Raw genomic sequence first — 18,613 nt, 5'->3', positions numbered from 1 at the left:
CCTCCCGTCTGATACCTTGTCGGATGATAGTTTAGATGCTGTTTTAAATAAGTAAAAACAGTCAGCCGGTTGTATCTCGGTGGAAAGACCAGCAGCTGTAAAGTAAACATGTAAAAAATACGCGCCTTACCACTTTATGTCCGCAAAGTATGCGTAATGTGTAAATTGCGTAATCCGTTTATGACGTTTCAGGCGTTTCACCTGATGAAATGCTACATGCAAAGTTTCATGTTTTTCTTTATTGCTATCATAAGAAGGTAAAGCGCTTATTTTTTACATGTTCATGCGACTTGCGATTGGTCATGGAAATCTGTTGCTGGCTCGCGGTCTACGTGTAAGCAAAATATTAAACAGAATAACAAAAAGTCCGTATGTATTGAGTGTTGACACATTATCCGCAAACAGGTTATAGTTTTTCATATATCTTAAGTAGTTGAGTAAGGCTGTGTTTCCACCAGATGTGCGAGGAATTTCGAATATTCGACCGCTTAGTTTCCGAATATTTTTTATTACTCGAAAAAATCTATTTCATCCGCTTTAGTTACAGTTTCTGTAAATACCCGGCTAAACGTATTTACAGTAAATGAGGAACGGTAGGTATCCAAATGCGAAGGAAATAATATTATTACTGTACTCCCCTCGATAGGCTTCGTGAACTTATAGCTAAACATAACTCAAATTTAAAGAAAACGAAATCAAAACGTATGTTATTTTTACTGTGCGGCTAATGCTTTTTGTAGGACTGTAGGTACAAAGCAACGTTACGTAAATTTTAAGTTAAGGGTCATTCTGTTTATTCAGTACAAGCGACCTTAAGCGAATATTCGTAGTCTAAACTTTGGCACTTATCGCAATTCGCAAATTTTATCATACCTAACCTGCCCAACTAATGTAACCATGCATCTTTAGTTGAGGAATAATCTACCCAGTAGTCAGTTAATTTATTCAAGAATCAAAACTTGCCAAGACAAATAAATTGACAAAGAAAAAAAATGATATTAGAAACCTCAATATCATTTTTTGAAGACATATCCATAGATACCCCACACGTATGGGTTTGATGAAAAAAAAATTTAAGTATAGGGAACCCCAAAAAATTTACTGTTTTTTTTTCTATTTTTGTGTGAAAATCTTAATGCGGTTCACAGAATACATCTACTTACCAAGTTTTAACAGTATAGTTCTAATAGTTTCGGAATAAAGTGGCTGTGACACGGACGGACAGACAGACAGACGAATCCATAAGGGTTCCGTTTTTTGCCATTTGACTACGGAACCCTAAAACATATCCCTCGCTACGCATCCTCGCACATCTCTGGTGGAGACGCAACCTGAAGCAGCCTCTCGCCACTACACACGCCACTCGCTCGTCCTGCACGACACACGCCGGCACGACACCGGGAACACATCGTGCAAGGGAGCCACGACACATACACCACATAGCCCACACCCGACACATGTTCTGTACGAACTATTTCTGGGTTTTTCAACGGAATGCTTCGTTCTAAGATGTCTTTGTAAATCATATTTATATCCACTTATGTATTTGCATTGGGTACAAATAAAAGGCAGTCAGTATGTATCATCTGATGTTTTACCAAGTCTCCTTTCCGATTGGTCTTATATACGCAATTGCTACATTTGAATAGCTTCACCCCAATATGTATCGTCAGGTGTCTTTGTAAGTCTGACTTTTGACTGCATTTGTAATCACAGTGGCTACACTGAAATGGCTTCGCCCCAGTATGTATCATCAGGTGGCTTTGTAAATGTGACTTCCGTTTGCATTTGTAATCACAGTGGCTACACTGAAATGGCTTCGCCCCAGTATGTATCATCAGGTGTTCTTGTAAGTGTGACTTCAGTCTGCATTTGTAATCACAGTGGCTACACTGAAAAGGCTTCTCGCCAGTATGTGTCATTTCATGATATCGTAAGTTTGAACTCCGACTGCACTTGTAGTCGCAATGACTACAAGTGTACGGCTTTTCTCCGGTGTGAATCCTTTGGTGTGTATGTAAGGTTGATCTCTGACTGAATTTGTTATCACAGTAGCTGCACGTAAAAGGCTTCTCGCCAGTATGTGTCCTTTCGTGCCTTCGTAACATAGAACTAGCACTGCACTTGTAGTCGCAATGACTACATTTGTAAGGCTGTTTTCCAGTGAGTATTTTCTGGTGCCTCCGGTTGTGCGTCTTCTGGTGACGTCGCAGGTTTGATTCTACACTGCATTTGAAATCACAGTCGCTACACTCAAAAGGTTTTCCAGCAAAGTGTATTGTTTGGTGTTTGTGTAAATCACTTTTACACGAACTTGTGTAACTACAGTGACTTGAATTAAACTTATTCTCCAAAGAGTGACACTTTAAATGAGTCTCAAAACTTTTCTTAGAACTTGTTGTATACTCACATTCAGCACACATGAAATTTGTGACACCGTGTTCGCTTTTCTCGTGTTCTATTACAAGCAATTTGGTTTGAAACGTAAAACTACAAGAATCACAAGCATAGCTCTTGGGTCCTGACGATAAGTGGGTATATTGTAAGTGATTCCTTAAAATAGACTTATTTATAAAACGTTCGCCGCAGTGTTCGCAGCTGTATGGTTTGCCTCCGCTGTTCGCAGTGGCGTCGCCGCGGAGGCGCTCGAGCACCACGGAACAAGCCGTCGCGAGCTGTTCCCTGGCGCGGGCGGCGCTGCCGTCCGAACACACTGGAACACAAATTAACAAAATAATCTAAACGGATTATATCGCGTATGATTAATTTAACAAACATTTCGACAATGTGCAGGATTTTTATCAAAATACATGTTTATTAATTTATTAAACTTTTACCTAGCTATAACAGACGAGAAACACAATTAGCCAACAATTAAAATATCCTCAGTTTTATATCACGAATATGGATGATAAGCAGTGGTGGCCGAGTGCATATGACTTCGGACTTTCAATCCGGAGGTCGCGGGTTCAAGTCCTGGCTCGTGCAAATGAGTTTTTATCAGTCTAAGAAATAATACAGTCGGTCGACGAAGGCATCTAGACAGGGCAACCGTGCGGGGTGCGAGGGGCGGCGGGCGGGAGAGGCGGTCCCTGAGTTTCATACTCGCCATTGTTCGTATTAAGGGATATGATTTTGAGGGCTGACGCGTGTCTTGTAATTATCAATCAATTTGTGAAGAATTAAAATATTGCATACGACATGTGCTAATTGTTTGTTTCAGTGTAAACAAAAATATATCATATGATATCAATGTTTAAATTCAAAATGGCGGACATGTTTTATAGCTTATTTTAAGAAATTACGAGTCGTTTAAGACTTCATTTAAAAAGCAAAAAATGTTTCTAGCTTCTGTTTGTATATGTATCATGTAGTATTTGATGTTTTAATTATTTTTGAGAGTCCTCGGGGTGCCGATTACAAAAATTACATACATTTTGAAATCCAAGATGGTGGAAATTAATTTTTCTTAAAAATCGATATGGGTGTCATCTCCGCGGTTCCTCGGGGTTCCGATTACGAAAATGTCGTCCATTTTGGAATCCAAGATGGCGGACATTATTTTTTCTTAAAAATCGGTATGGGTGTCATCTCTAAGGTTCCTCGGGGTTCTGATGACGAAAATGACGTCCATTTTGAAATCCAAGATGTAAGGATGGGACCCAGGACAGTAGTGAAACACAGGAGTTCCGAGTAAATACTGTAATTTTTTGATTAATAACTGGTATATATATAAACCTACACGTGGATGGTGTCCAGTAGCATGACCTAAATTCCCTTCCTTATGTGGAGGAGAGTCATCTTACATGTAGGGATTGCAATCCGGTCCGGCGGATCCGGTAATCCGGCCGGATCCGGCACTATTCAGGAGCTACCGGATCCGGTAAAAAACACCGGATCCGGACCGGATCCGGTAAAATAAAAAAACGCCTAAATACAGCACGCACTGTGCGTTTTAGATGAGGAAAAGGCGACGGATGAGAGGTATGAAGTTGAACAGAGCATAAAACGAATGAAAAAGTTTAAATTTAGTTAAATAAAAATATATTTACTATGACGATGACCGGGAACAGCATGCCTTTCATGGTGGCACGATATGACGATTACATAAATACTGTAATAGAAGGAAAAATTTAAGGATGGAGATGCCACGGAAGGCATTTGTAATTTATGCTAAAGAGAAGGTTAATGTTGTGTCATAATGTTGTGATAGGAGATTAAAAGTAAACAAATGAGCAGGATTAAGTCGGCGGTACTCAACCGACTACAGTTGGGCTAATCAATATGTGTTACATGTGTGGATGAATATATGATAACATTGATGATCTTTAGTTTACTCCGATTTTATATATACAGGGTGATTTCGGGATCGTGGAGCAAGAGAACAAGACATCACACAGAACTCAAAGATGAATCTACTAATGTTGGTCATTATTTATTATCACCAATAATGATGATTATTTTTCAGGTGACAAGTAGAAAAAAACATTTTTGCATACAATTTGGTCACCCTACTCAATGTGACGTCTTGTCGCTTTCCATGCAGCGTATGTCAAAATTCATAGGGTGACCATGATTACTTCATATAAGATTAATTTTACTTGAAAAATAATAAAAATTAAACTATCTTTAAATCAAATACTACCGTATGATAATGTGAATCATTTATAGATTTAGAAAAAGTGGTTCTGGATCACGATCCAGAAATCATCCTGTATATACATATATATGATAAAATATTGTTTATTTTCTATTCAAAATTAAGAGAGAATCTTTTGTATTTACAATTTCAACCAATCTTATGCAATTTTCTTCATCTCCTGGTACATGCTACTCTACGTCTAGCCAATTCTTTATTTGATTTATTTTAAGATTATTATAATGTAATGTTTACCCAGGTATTGGCTGTTGTATTTATAAATGTTGTTATGTATTTTTCATGTCACTATATGATGTTACTATAAATGTTGTATTGACTTGTAAAAGAGCCCTTGAGGCCTACTTGCAGAATAAATTTTTGAATTTTGAATTTTGATCCATAGAATGGATGTCAACGTTACAAAGAATTCAATCAAAGAACAGTTACGAAAACTTGTCCTTTCAAGGAGTTCCAATTCCCACCCCACATCCCATTACCGGGCTTTGGAAACTAATCAAATGTATAATTGTAAACGAAAATTTGAGCACTTGTGAATGGTTAAATATAATAAATAACCGATTTAATATTTTGATTTTAAAGTGATATTGACAGTGTCACACTTTTTACCACTAAGTTCAATTTTTTTGTTAAGAAGTTATTTATTTACTTCAAATTATAGATTAAGGAATACGTATTACGCAAAAAACTAGAAAACTATGTCCTTTAATTAACTTTAATATCCCTATACCAAACCGGATTGAAAATCAATCCGGTTTGCAATCCCTACTTACATGACTCTCCATATATGGATACATTCTTAACCTAATATGGAGGAGAGTCATATTACATGCTTCTCCTTATATGTATTACAATAATAATATATCATATTAGTTATTCATTATGTCCGAAGCGAACATTAGTAACCAATGGACCCATGTCGTGCAAGTATAATGTAGTGTGGCTCGTACCGTATTATGTGCAGTAGTGTCTGTGTGTCGCAGTCAGTACTCACCCGACACGCGCTCCTCGTCACTCGCCGCGGCCGACACCTCCGACTTGACTGCCCGCTCCTCCACTACAACAACATCTCTACTTCATGCTGTGTTTTACATTACAGTTCGGTTGTATTTAAAATTAAATTGTATTAAAGATTCCCATTTGCGATCGTACCGCGACAGGTATTCATATTAATTTGGACAAAACTAATGCCTGAATCAAGGCATATATAGGCATAGGCATATGAGGGTTGATTGAAAAATTCGCGGCCTGGCCAATTAAAAAAAATACTTTTTTCTTTTTTCTGCCGCCATTTTGAACTGTCATTATTCAACTGTCTTCCCGCGAAATTTCAATTGGCGTCTATATTTAAAAGCAATTTTACGGCATATTTAAAGTTACGTGTCGGTAGATATCGTGAAAATGGAGAAATTAGATCAGCGTGCTGTGATTAAATACCTGCATAAAAAAGGATTGACACCGAAGCAAATTTATGATGATATGCAAAGTACATTAGGGCAATCCTGTCCATCATATAAGATGGTGAAAAAATGGGCAGTTGAATTCAAGCGTGGACGAGATAGTATCGCAGATGACCCTCGTCCCGGGAGGCCAACAACGGTGACTAACACGGACAATGTGGCAATTATATGCGAAATTATAATAAAAGACCGGCGATTAAAGGTGCGGGACATAGCTGACATCGTAGGCATCTCTTATGAAAGAACTCAAAATATTATAGTCAACGAATTAGGTTTTCCAAGGTGTCGGCGAGATGGGTCCCGATAGGCTTCTTTCAGAGGAACAAAAAATCGCTCGCCGTACTAATTCACGTGAATGTCTAGACCTGTATGAAGCCGATACTCAAGACTTTTTGGACAGATTTGTAACTATGGACGAGACGTGTGTCCACCACTATACACCAGAGACCAAACAGCAATCGAAGCAGTGGGTTCGTCCTGGATCTCCGCCTCCCAAAAAAGTCAAAGCAATTTTGTCGGCCAATAAAGTCATGGCATCTGTTTTCTGGGATGTAAAGGGAATAATAATGGTTGACTATCACCAGAGAGGTAAAATTATGAATTCCGAGTATTCCGACTATTATTGCGAGTAATTACGCAGATTACGCGAGGCTCTGAAGATAAAAAGACCTGGAATGTTGACAAAGAAAGTTATCTTCCACCAGGACAATGCACGTGTTCACACGTCACTAAAAGAGGAAATGGCGGAGATCGCCAAATGTGGGTATGAATTATTGCCCCACCCACCCTATTCACCTGATTTAGCACCATCGGACTTTCATCTGTTCCCCAATTTAAAAAAAACAGGCTGTCCAGGCTGAGGTGGATGCCTATTTTGAAGGTCTCGAGGAAAGCTTCTACAAAAGTGGTGTAATGGCTCTGGAATCCAGATAGAACAAGTGCATTCAACTCGACGGGGACTATGTAGAAAAATAAAAATAAATTAAAAAACCTCTGTTTTGTTTTTAATATTCAGGCCGCGAATTTTTCAATCCACCCTCTTGTGCAACATGCGGTGAAGGAAATATCGTGAGGAAGCCGGACTATTCCCTAAGACCTATTTTTCCCTTGGAAGGTCAGATGGCAGTCGTTAGATCGTACGCCAATTCTTGAGCTTAGTCGCCAAGCGGACCCCAAGCTGAGTATTCACTTTTCGATACAGCGATGGCGACGTGGGTACTTTACTTTTAAGTTACGACTTAACTTTAGTTGGGGCTCATACTGTACAATGTATGTTAAAAAAGTCCTATCATAAATATCACAATCTACCAATAGCCTGGAGTACAATACCTACAAAATCCGGACAAATGCGAGTCGGATTCCGTACTTTTTAGTATTTGTTGTTATAACGGCAACAGAAATACATCTGTAAAAATTTCAACTGTCTAACTAACACCGACCGAATCCACCGAAAACTGAGCTAGGCTCCCCATGTAGATAAGCTATGTGGGAAGCTAGGCGGTGCATGCTTCGCATTGCGCCGCCTCACTCGAGTCGTGCCGAGGCATGCAGTGCGGACGTGCTAGTTAGCAACCATACACTCGCTCGTACAGTACGGCACAGGGCTGTGGGGCGCGGACTCCAAGAGAGAGCCGTGCGCGCGTGATGCAGGGTCTCCAGATACCTCCGTAAGGCCCCGCTTCAAGGATCTTGTTGAAGGAACAAGTTGCCAGTGTAAATGACCTCGGCTCCTTCTCTAGTTTGTATGGTTTGATATGACATATATACATTTTTTTTAATCAAATTTCTATTAAGAAAATTAGCTACTGTACGAGTATGTAATTGCATAATTTCTATAGTAATCTAAATCGTAGACATCATAAAAAAATACAAATTAAGGTGATTTTCCAACCAAAATAATTAATAATGACAAAACTAAACATAGCTGTTGTTGACAGTGCGGGTGGTCTACCCTCTCCAGTAATCTAAATTGTATTTTTTTTTCTTATTTAATGCATGTTAATTATAAGATGTAATGTTTTGAGACGATGTGTCCCGCCGAGTTTCTTGCCGGTCCATATTGGGATACCCTCCTCCAATTGAGGGGGTATTTAAATCTTCTCGGGTCAGTGGTGTAGGGTTAAAGCCGGTGTAGCTTTATTTGACGTTCATAAGCGTATTGTAATATGCCTACTTGAATAATAAACTATCTTTACCTTTATCTTGTTTTAAGAATAAATTGAAAATTTGGGCACGCATTTTATAGCATCGACGATTTTTTGATAGATAGATAAATCATTTATTTGGCAGCTGCAAAAACCCACAATATAAAGTTTAAATCATCATAAAGAACACAAATTATTACAGGAACAAAATAAAAATGGCACAAAAGAAAATTGAGTCACCAAAATATAAATAATTAATAAACAATAAAATAAAATAAAAGTACCTACCTACATACTGTGTGCGTTTCAGCAGGACAAAAGGGTCACGGCTCAGTGATACTCTTCACTCTTTCGAGTAAAGCACTGGTTTACTGCCGTTTTTAATTTTTTTTTTTTAATTTTTGAATATATACCTAAAGTAAATTATATTATTGATTTTTTATCCAATTTTAAAATTCTTATGATTAATTTTATTCAATATTTTTTGTAAATAATTGACATGTAATAATAATATAAAAATAAATAAATAAATGATTATGATTATCACGGTTCATGAGATGCAGCCTGGTCCAAGACGGACGGACAGCGATAACTTAGTAACAGGATCCTGTTTTACCCTTTGGGTACGGAACCCTAAAAATTAACTGAGATGTATCTAATATTTACACATAAGTACTTTTATTTCGCGGATTATTTATTATAATGTCCAGATTGATATATCCCGGTGTATTGGCAGATTGGGTGACCGATGGGGAAAACCTTCCCAATGCTACAGTTTATGTTTTCACGAATTATTAATTACGCCGTTTCTGTTCAAGTTGGTACTTACGCGACATCTCATCACTTGTCTCCTCTTCGTCCGCCGTTTCTGGCTTGATTATGAACTCTTCATCTAAAAAAAAAAAATATTTTTTTCATCACACTTACGTAGTAAGCGTGCTATTTCACGCAAGTGCAGCGGCAGCTAAAGTCCATTTTACTCCCACGGGAGTTTAGCTTTTTTTTAATTGTCACTAGGTCATACGAAATTTGATTATTTAAAAAGTTGTTTAAAATATTTTTACAAGATTTTCAATCTTGACTGAATGCCGGACGGGTCCGTGTTTAGACACACCCTCTTCCCTGTCTGTTTTCTTCTCTTTCAATCCAACCTCTCAAACTGATGTAAAAAACATTGTTCGGGCCATCAAATCTAAAGCCGTTGGTTGTGATGATGTGAGTCGTCACATGATAGTCGCAATTCTTGATTTTGTGCTTCCTGTGATAACTCACATCATCACCTTTTATTTGGTAAATGGCGAATGCCCTGAGCTCTGGCGGAAAGCATTTATTATTCCTCTTCCCAAAATAAGTAATCCTACCTTGCATAGTAATTTCAGACCTATCTGTATGCTCTGTAGAAGATCGCTGAAGCCACGGCTCACAGACAACTCTCTGACTTAATACACTCTAACAAACTGTTGAGCCCGTTTCAGTCTGGTTTTCGACCTGGCCACATTACTTGTACTGCTCTCATTAAGGTAACTGAAGACATCAGACGTGGCATGGAGGTTCAATTGGTCACAGTACTCATTTTGATTGATTTCTCCAACGCTTTTAACAATGTTGATCATGAAATTCTCCTTGCTCTTCTCAACCATCTAAATGTCTCATCTACAGCCCTTAGATGGTTTTCTGCTTACCTTGGAGGCCGCAAGCAAGAAGTCCGAGTTGATCGGGCTTTGTCGGACTGGTGCGATCTGGCTACTGGCGTACCTCAAGGTGGTATTCTCTCCCCGCTTTTCTTCTCCACTTTTATTAACTTCATCACCGCCGAACTTTGCTGCGTATACCATCTTTACGCCGATGATTTAACAGCTCTACAACCAGTGTAAAGTAACGGATATGTTAGCCACTACGGAAAAACTAAACAGGGACCTCGCTCATATTCAACAGTGGTCGGAAAAGTTTGGCCTATTTGTAAATCCCGCCAAATGTCAGGCTGCTATTATGGTAGCTCTCGACAGCTGGCCAAGTTGGATCTGGATATGGTTAGGCCGGTGTTTCAATGGCACTCCTATACCTTTTAGCCCGTCTGTAAAGGATTTAGGTGTGCACTTGGATTGTACTTTGAGCTGGAGACCGCAGGTTGCCGAAATCAGTCGGAAGGTTACGGGCGGGTGCCCGATCTTAACAAACTCAGACACTTTTTCCAGTCAATACTAAAACTTTATTAGTTAACACCTTAATCCTACCCATTATCGACTATGGTGATGTGTGCTATCCTGACTTACTTAAATGAAGAGCTAGTTCACAAGTTGGACCGTCTCCTTAATAATTGTATCTGCTTTATATTCTGTCTCCGGAAATATGTCCTTGTTTCGTTCCCAGTTGGGCTGGCTCCCTATTCGTCAACGGCGTAATATTCGTATGCTCTGTACTCTCTATTCCGTTCTCAATGATCCACACTCCCCTGAATACCTTAAACACTTTTTTCACTTTTATGGTGCTTCTCGTGACCGTCAATTTCGCTCTACTGGCAATCTCTCTCTTTATATCCCCACTCATAGAACAGGCTTCATGTCTAATTCTTACGCCATTGAGGCAGCACGTCTCTGGAACGGTCTTCCCCCTAACATTAGAAAAGCTCCCAACAAGTTTGCTTTCAAAAAATCTGTGCGTGATTTATTTGCTGGCAGTTCAAAGATCAATTAAGTATCAGTCTCACTAATCGGTTATGTATATTATTTATTATTTATTTTATTTATTTTGATTACTTGGGAAAACTTACAGCCAATGTAACAAAATAGGTTTCGAAATAAAAACAGTAAGCCAATTACAAGTTTCCACAGGTAGAAACTGCATAAACTACATGGCGTGCGAAATTGTAGAATTAATAATAACTATTATGCTTATAACTATGTTGCTTGACAGTGAGACTGAGTCAAACATTCAACGAGAAGAACAAAAGATAAATAAATAAGATGGAAGTGCATAAGTGTTAACAGTCGGAGAAATCTTGGCTCATTAGTTTGCGAATTGAATTAAAACTATCACAGAACAGATCGATGTGATCGTGATGTTTACAAAGCTGATTAAAGGACTTAGCAGCTCTTAGAAGAAATGAGTTATTCCTATAATTAGTATATTATGTACATATATATATATATATATATTAATAGATTTATGTGTATTAGGACTCTAATTCTTTCAATAATAATTTATTTTAGTTTTAAATGCACCACCTACAATCTTTTCTGCTTTGCCCTAAGGTTGACTGGTAGAGAATGCCTCATGGCATTAAGTTCGCCTTTTGTACATTAGGTTTTTCTTTTGTGCAATAAAGTTTTAAATAAAAATAATATATTATCCTAATATCTTTAAGTAAATTAACTGGGTGTTTAGTCCAATATTCACATTATTTATGCAGAAGTTGTAAATTTAGCCAGCTGCTGGTCTCATCACATTTTCTAAACCTGTCATTTAAACTAAGTAAATACTCACGCAACATCTCATCAGGTGTTTCATCTTCATCCAGCATCTCGGGTTTGACCGGGGGCTCTTCACCTGGAACAAACATACAAGTAAATAAGCAACAGGCTAGTTAAGCCACAACCTATTCAAACCTAGTAACCACAACTGTAATCCAAATTCCAACCAAACTCTCACTGTTTGGAATAAACCGCCAGAAGGTGTGGTCTCGGCCCACAACGTCAACAACTTAGGCAAGCACATACATGTTTCTTCTAATACTTAGCAATGACATCATCTGAAGATTGCTACACAGACAGCATCAGTTGTAGTAACTGCCTGCCAGCTTATTAAATAATAATAATGAAATGATTATTATTACTCATTTCAGAGTGTAGAATCACCTGATACAGGCTCACTGGTCACATCTTCCTCCTGAATTTCAGGATTCTCTGGCTCGACTGCAGATTCTTCCTCTATAGCAAACAAACACAGCACACATCATATCATCTTTCTGTTAAAGTTACACAAAAACATTAATTTTCAAGAATTTCAATAGCATTATCTAGCAGGATATTGGACAGTCAAACCTTAGCAGGAGTGTGTATGGTGCTGCCATCTAGCATTGCAGATCAAAGCAGTGTTGTCACATACAATTTTGCCGAAGTGGTAGAACAGGGTGCAAAAATAGGTAGAAATGGGTGGTTTTAAAATGAAAAAACAGGTAGATGTGCCACTTAATAGCAAGTACGTTTTTATGATTAAAAATGTGTATAGAAATTTTCAAATTATTTATGAGTTTTTAATATTGTGATGTTAGTACACATGTTTATTAAAGAAATCGAAACATAAATGAGGATTTCCATTGCTTGTAGGTAATGAATCTTATTATTATTATTATTTATAAATGCACAGGCAGCTTATAGCTGATATGTGCACATCAATGTCCTGCACTTGTGTTTTGTCCATTAATAAAATGTTTGTCGAGTCTATTTTTAAAAGAATTCACTGAGGGTGCACTGATTACGGATTTGGGCAAACTGTTCCACACTTTCACTACGCGGTTAGACAGGAAGTGTCGTCTTGGGTTGCTACTACTCTGCGTCCGTGTCAGCTTCAGAGAATGTCCTCTCAGTCTGTCACACATATTCCGAGTGAAAATATCACTCAATGCGGGTACGTTGTAGTGTCCTGTAAGTATTTTGTATGTTTCTATTAAGTCACCGCGTTGCCTTCGCTGCTCTAGGGTTGTCAAGCCCAATTCCTTTAACCTATTCTCATATGGTCGGTTGCGAAGAGATGGAACCAGTTTTGTTGCTCTTCTTTGGACTTTTTCAATAATATCAATGTCCTTCTGGAAATATGGAATCTGCTTGTATAATCTGTTTCTTTGGCAAGTTTTCATTACATCGAATCTAAATTCGGTAGATATTAAGTAATGTTCCGTCACATGTATTGAGAATGACTTACGATTGTACCATTTTGAAAAATAGGTAGATTTCAGGCCGTGGGAGGTAGATAGGTGGAACGCAGGCAAAATAGGTAGATCTACCCAAAAGTTGGTAGATGTGACAAAACTGGATCAAAGTGTCATTGTAATGTTACATTAGATGAATATGTATTTAATAGCATTCTGTACAGAACTCAAACAAAGTGACAAAAATTCACTAGCTCTTTGATGCATTGCACAACTCGTAGATATTAATTTAATTGTAATTTGCGTGTACCGCTCCAATACGGAGGCAGACTTGGACATTTTTATTCGCCAATTGGAATCGTTACTCAGTTATTTAGCTGACGAAAATAGTAATATTTTGATAATGGGTGACATAAACATAGATTTGATGAAATGGACAAAGCAAAGGCGTGACATCCAAGGATTACTGACCCGATTTAACTTGACTTCCATGGTTAGCTTTGCGACTAGAATCCAGGGTAGCTCGAAATCTTGCCTCGACCATGCAAATACTGATTTACCTCGGGAATATGTATCTGTTAATCCACTAGATACATGTATAAGTGACCACTGTGCAATATTTTTAAAATACTCTTTTATAACAAAAAGGAATGAGACGCGGTACATTACAAAAAGAGTGACGAACAAAACACAACTGACGCAATTCTTTGATATAGTAGCGAGTTTTGATTGGTCTGAGTTTTCACATCCAAATACCAATAGCTTTGAGCTACTATTTAAGCACTTTCACAAGACATTTGAAATCTTCTGTCCCATTAAAAAAGTACCTATTAAGCCAAGAGACCAGATGTGGGTAAATAATGAAACTAAAAGTAGCAAAGAGTTCCTTTTGTTTTTGGGGCTACTGGCGAGGTTTCACCCAAACAATACTGAGTTAACACAATTTATTAATAGCTATAAATGTAGACATAACAGCCTTCTCAGTAAAACCAGGAAGGCCTTTATGAATAATAAAGTTGAGTCCAGCTCGAATAAGACTGTTGCTTTATGGGACATAATTAAGGTCGAGACTAGCAAGGACCGAGTAGGTGGCAAGGATGAGTTCGGTGTGCTGCGTCGAGCGGCGACCGGTGAGTGTGGCACCGGCCGGGAGCTGGCTGACGCACTCAACCGGCACTACTTGAGCGTGGTGCGCGACACCCCGGTGCGCCCGCGCCTGGGAGATGCGATGCGGTTATTGCGTGCCGCCTGCCCGTCCCAAGGTTATTCTATGTTTATGGCACCATTCACAAGTAACGAGGTATTACAGATCTTAAAAAAACTTAAAGCGAAGGGTACTAAAGACGTTTACGGATTCCCAACTTCAATCCTTCATAACCTGCCGTTGAATTTCGTTCACTATATGTGTGAATATTTCAATAACTCAATCTTTACCGGTTGCTATCCGGACTCGCTTAAGAGGATCAGGGTGACTCCGGTTTACAAAGGGAAGGGTGGCAAAGACGTAATGAAAAACTATCGGCCTATATCCCTTGTACCCGCAGTCTCCAAGATCTTCGAAACAGGTCTATGTGATAGGCTCGTAGGGTTTCTTAACCGGAACGGGGCACTAAGCGATGATCAGTACGCCTATCGGGCGGGCAGATCCACGGTGGGTGCGGCGCGCAAACTACTACGAACTGTCCTTGACAAAATAGAGGCAAAGCAGCAAGTGATCGCTGTATTTTTTGATCTATCTCGCGCATTCGATCTGGTTGACCATGGACTGATAGCATCTAAATTGGAGCACTACGGGGTACGTGGTACAGTCTCAGATATAATAAAGTCTTTTTTAGCTGACCGTAGGCAAGTAACAGACGTAAACGGTGACCGCTCTGAGGAAGGATCTATCGGGGACAGATCCGTGCCCCAGGGCTCGAACGTCGGAAATACAGTGTTTGCTCTGCTCGTGAACGATCTGCCATTTCCCAGCACTATTGCTAAATTTATAATGTACGCGGACGACATCTGTGCAATCGTTCACGGCTGCAATCGTGAGGAACTGCAGACTAACACACAGGACGTCATTTTTAAATTGCTCTACTGGTTTGAAAGTAACGGAATGCAAGTGAATGTGGCCAAAACAAACTTAATTCATTTTTCACTCAGTGGAAAAGCGCTAACAAATATGAGTGTTAATGTCAATGGCAACCGGGTTGAGTCTGTGTCTCATGCTCGCTATGTGGGCTTCACTGAGCACATTGACGCGTTATGTGCAAAACTAAACTCCGCCTACTACGCTCTATCTCGCTTAAGACGAACACTATCACTGAGGAACCTTATCACGGCATACTATGCTTACTTCCATTCCCACCTAAGTAGCGGAATAGACATGTGGGGCCTAGCGGCGGCTAGAGACCGGCCATTCATCATTCAAAAAAAAGTTGTTCGGCTAATATGCGGTGCTCCTCCGGATGAGCCGGCCAAACAACTTTTTATCGATCTAAAAATATTGACAGTGCCTTCTCTCTATGTATTCGAGGTAGGTAGGTATGTGAGAGGAAGCCCGCATGAGTTCCCGACTGCAAAGAGTCATTCTGCAAGGAGGAAACCGGGGCTGGCTATCCCCGCGCATAGGCTTCAGAAAACCGGTAAGTCTCTTGGTGTAATGGGTGCTAAAATTTATAATAAAATACCTGAGTCAATCAAAACCGTTTCGACAGATTGTGCCTTTGTTCACAAGCTCAAAATGTATTGCACAAACATGGCCTACTACTCGGTAAATGAGTTCCTGGAGGTTTAATATGTCCAAGTGCACATATCGAACAACTGCGTTAATGGAATTGTAACTACTTATTATTATTTTTATTTTTATTTTATTTTTTAATTATAAGTCGTTTCTATGATGGTAATTTGAATTAATATCTTTTGTTATTGTTTTTAATTTCTTTATATAATTTGTTGGCATTATTAATTTATAGTTAAGTGCATTTAAATGATTTATTGACATGTTTATCTAATTTTTATCATCATTTTGTTATTAACTATTATAATGTAACTGACAGTGTATGATTAATACCAATAAAAATTCTATTCTATTCTATTCTATTCATTATGCTTTTCTACCTTTAACACCTCTCGCTCCCTGCGTGCGCGCCTGCAGCTCCGCCTGGCTGCGCTGCACTTGCAGCTTGAAGTCGCTCGCGTCTCGCAGGCGGCCCACGCACACCGAGCAAATGCCGCACGAGCCCGGGCCGCCTAGCACCAACTGCAAGTTAAATTATTCAAACAAAAACATTTAAGTTTTCGCAATTTTTGCTTTGTGTAGATAGGGCTGCCATCTCGAATTTCGCCAAACCCGGACAAAGATTTAAAAAAACCCGGACATTTCGCGTAAATCGCATTTATACCCCGGACACTTCTTGACACCCCCCCGGACGGCCTCGAAACTAGGACAAATCCGGGAAAACCCGGACGAATGGCAGCCCTATGTGTAGATATGTTACAATAACTAGTTTGTTATACTTTTACTTACATGTATATCGAAGCTCTCTTTGATCATGTCGGAATATATCTCCGTTTTGCCGAGATGTATGTACAGCGTCGTCAGGTCCTTGTCCGGAGCACACCGCAGGCAGCAACGACACGCATGCATCACGTCCATCACGGCAACCGTGCGGGCCGCAAGAATACTCCAACGGACTCAAATAATACCACAACAAGACGAACTTACAACGCTATTTATATTATTAGAGAATAGGCAGCCCCTTGCACCTTTTCTCGAGTGAGTTACAAGTAGACAATAAGTATCAATAAAATTAAATATGCATTATTTTATTTGCAAGAAAATAAGGAACCCCAAAAAACAACGTCCTTCCCGACCCGTACAAACAAAACAAAGCGATATGACACTGACATTTATCTTTTTTTTAATGGCGTCTCGCTCTTGGCGCATTCAGCCAGACGAGTAAACGGGAAAACGGAATCAAACGAAATTAAAGGATTACATTAAATCGGGTAGGACGGAATTTTGGAAAAGTATCAGGAAAACGTAAACTAAAATAATGTAATGTTATATATATAAAGTTTAATATTACGACGTGAAACCAATGCATATAATGATTTAAATATATATGGAGTAGAATAATTAATATACAGAATTGTTGTAAAAATAGCTGTAGGAAACTGAACTTAACTTTTAAATTTAACAGCTATCTTAATAATATGATTATTATGTTATAATAAAGAACATGGTCAAATGGCTCCTCTACACGATGGCCCAGCGTAGGCCAATCCTAGGGACGCATTTTAAGCGTTAGAGGGAGCAAGTGATATTGCAATCTCATTTCAACGCATAGCTGCGTCCCTAGACTGGCCTTCGCTGGGCCATCTTGTAGAGGAGCCCTAAAATTTTAAGATATGAGGTTAAGTGTTAAGTCTGTGGTCAACTTGTGAAACACTAAACAAAAGTAAAGCTTGATTCATTTTGTTTGATACTACTCGTTCATGATTTGACGACCTGTCTGGCCTAGTGGGTAGTGACCCTGCCTATGAAGCCGATGGTCCCGGGTTCAAATCCTGGTAAGGGCATTTATTCGTGTGATGAGCATGGATATTTGTTCCTGAGTCATGGGTGTTTTCTATGTATTTAAGTATTTATAAATATTTATATATTATATATATCGGTGTCTAAGTACCCTCAACACAAGCCTTATTGAGCTTACTGTGGGACTTAGTCAATTTGTGTAATAATGTCCTATAATATTTATTTATTTATTTATTTATTATTTATTTATTCAACACTTTAGAGTGATTTGAATTTTGCAGTTTTATAGCCTAGGATAGCAACATTGGTGTGGTCTGGCAAACGTTCGATCGTAAGGTTGGCCGCTGTACGTGTCAGTAAGGGCGCAAATATAAATAAGAGCGAGAAAGAGATACTATGCCATCACCAAGTTCGTGGTCCGGTGCTGGTGCGGTCTGTAATACTGACCGATATTAACGATAAAATACCTATTTATGACGCTATTATTCGCGTTTGGGAGAATTGGAAGCATTTTTTCAGAATTTTAAATTGGAGATTGATGGTCAGAGTCATAATAGCGGGTGTACCTAAATAAAATCAAATGAAAAGCATAACATATTTTTGTACCTAATTTGTACTATTAAGTACCTCGTTTAAAAAATTAAATTTTTAGATTTTATTGTACGACTTTGTCGGCTTTATTGATTTATATATCCATGCCAAATTTCAGCTTTCTAGCACTAACGACCACGGAGCAAAGCCTCGGACAGACAGACAGACAGACGGACATGACGAAACTATAAGGGTTCCTAGTTGACTACGGAACCCTAAAAAGGGAACTAAGACAAATAATCTTTCTCTCCACATTAATTCAATATAAGTAGTAAATAACAGTGAACACGAGTTATAACACTGAAGAGCTAATTACATCCACACTTTATCAGGACCCGATTTCGAGCCCGAAACAGAATATTTTTTAGT

The 18,613-nt window shown here is 38.8% G+C and overlaps 1 protein-coding gene across 2 annotated transcripts; it reads right to left on the bottom strand.

Moving 5' to 3' along the window:
- Nucleotides 1-356: 356 nt before the first annotated feature.
- Nucleotides 357-17,517, bottom strand: LOC133529998 (zinc finger protein OZF-like). Of its 2 annotated transcripts, XM_061867790.1 has the most exons (7): nt 16,643-17,514; nt 16,234-16,375; nt 12,116-12,187; nt 11,745-11,807; nt 9,091-9,153; nt 5,652-5,714; nt 357-2,713 (listed from the first exon to the last, which is right to left on the bottom strand). In XM_061867790.1, the coding sequence occupies exons 1-7, from the start codon at nt 16,769-16,771 to the stop codon at nt 1,539-1,541; spliced, it is 1,707 nt and encodes a 568-aa protein (XP_061723774.1). In that variant the 5' UTR covers nt 16,772-17,514; the 3' UTR covers nt 357-1,538. The 2 variants fall into 2 exon arrangements, with proteins under 2 accessions (XP_061723774.1, XP_061723775.1); XM_061867791.1 differs by lacking the exon at nt 12,116-12,187 and having other exon boundaries at nt 16,643-17,517.
- Nucleotides 17,518-18,613: the final 1,096 nt, after the last annotated feature.

This window comes from Cydia pomonella, chromosome 22, assembly GCF_033807575.1.
Source record: "Cydia pomonella isolate Wapato2018A chromosome 22, ilCydPomo1, whole genome shotgun sequence".
In the NCBI taxonomy this organism is placed as follows: Eukaryota; Metazoa; Arthropoda; class Insecta; order Lepidoptera; family Tortricidae; genus Cydia; species Cydia pomonella.
The sequence above is the reverse complement of the archived record's forward strand: the minus strand, read 5'-3'. Positions and strand labels throughout refer to the sequence as shown.

Bases quoted from the DNA above. Each gene is read 5' to 3' on its own strand.
- LOC133529998 (XM_061867790.1), bottom strand. From the start codon at position 16,771: ATGGACGTGATGCATGCGTGTCGTTGCTGCCTGCGGTGTGCTCCGGAC. The intron at 5,715-9,090 runs GTAAGTACCAAC...ATGTTGTTGTAG, and splicing joins GACAAGTGATGAGATGTCGC to TGGAGGAGCGGGCAGTCAAG. The intron at 2,714-5,651 runs GTGAGTACTGAC...TTTGTGTTCCAG, and splicing joins TGACGAGGAGCGCGTGTCGG to TGTGTTCGGACGGCAGCGCC.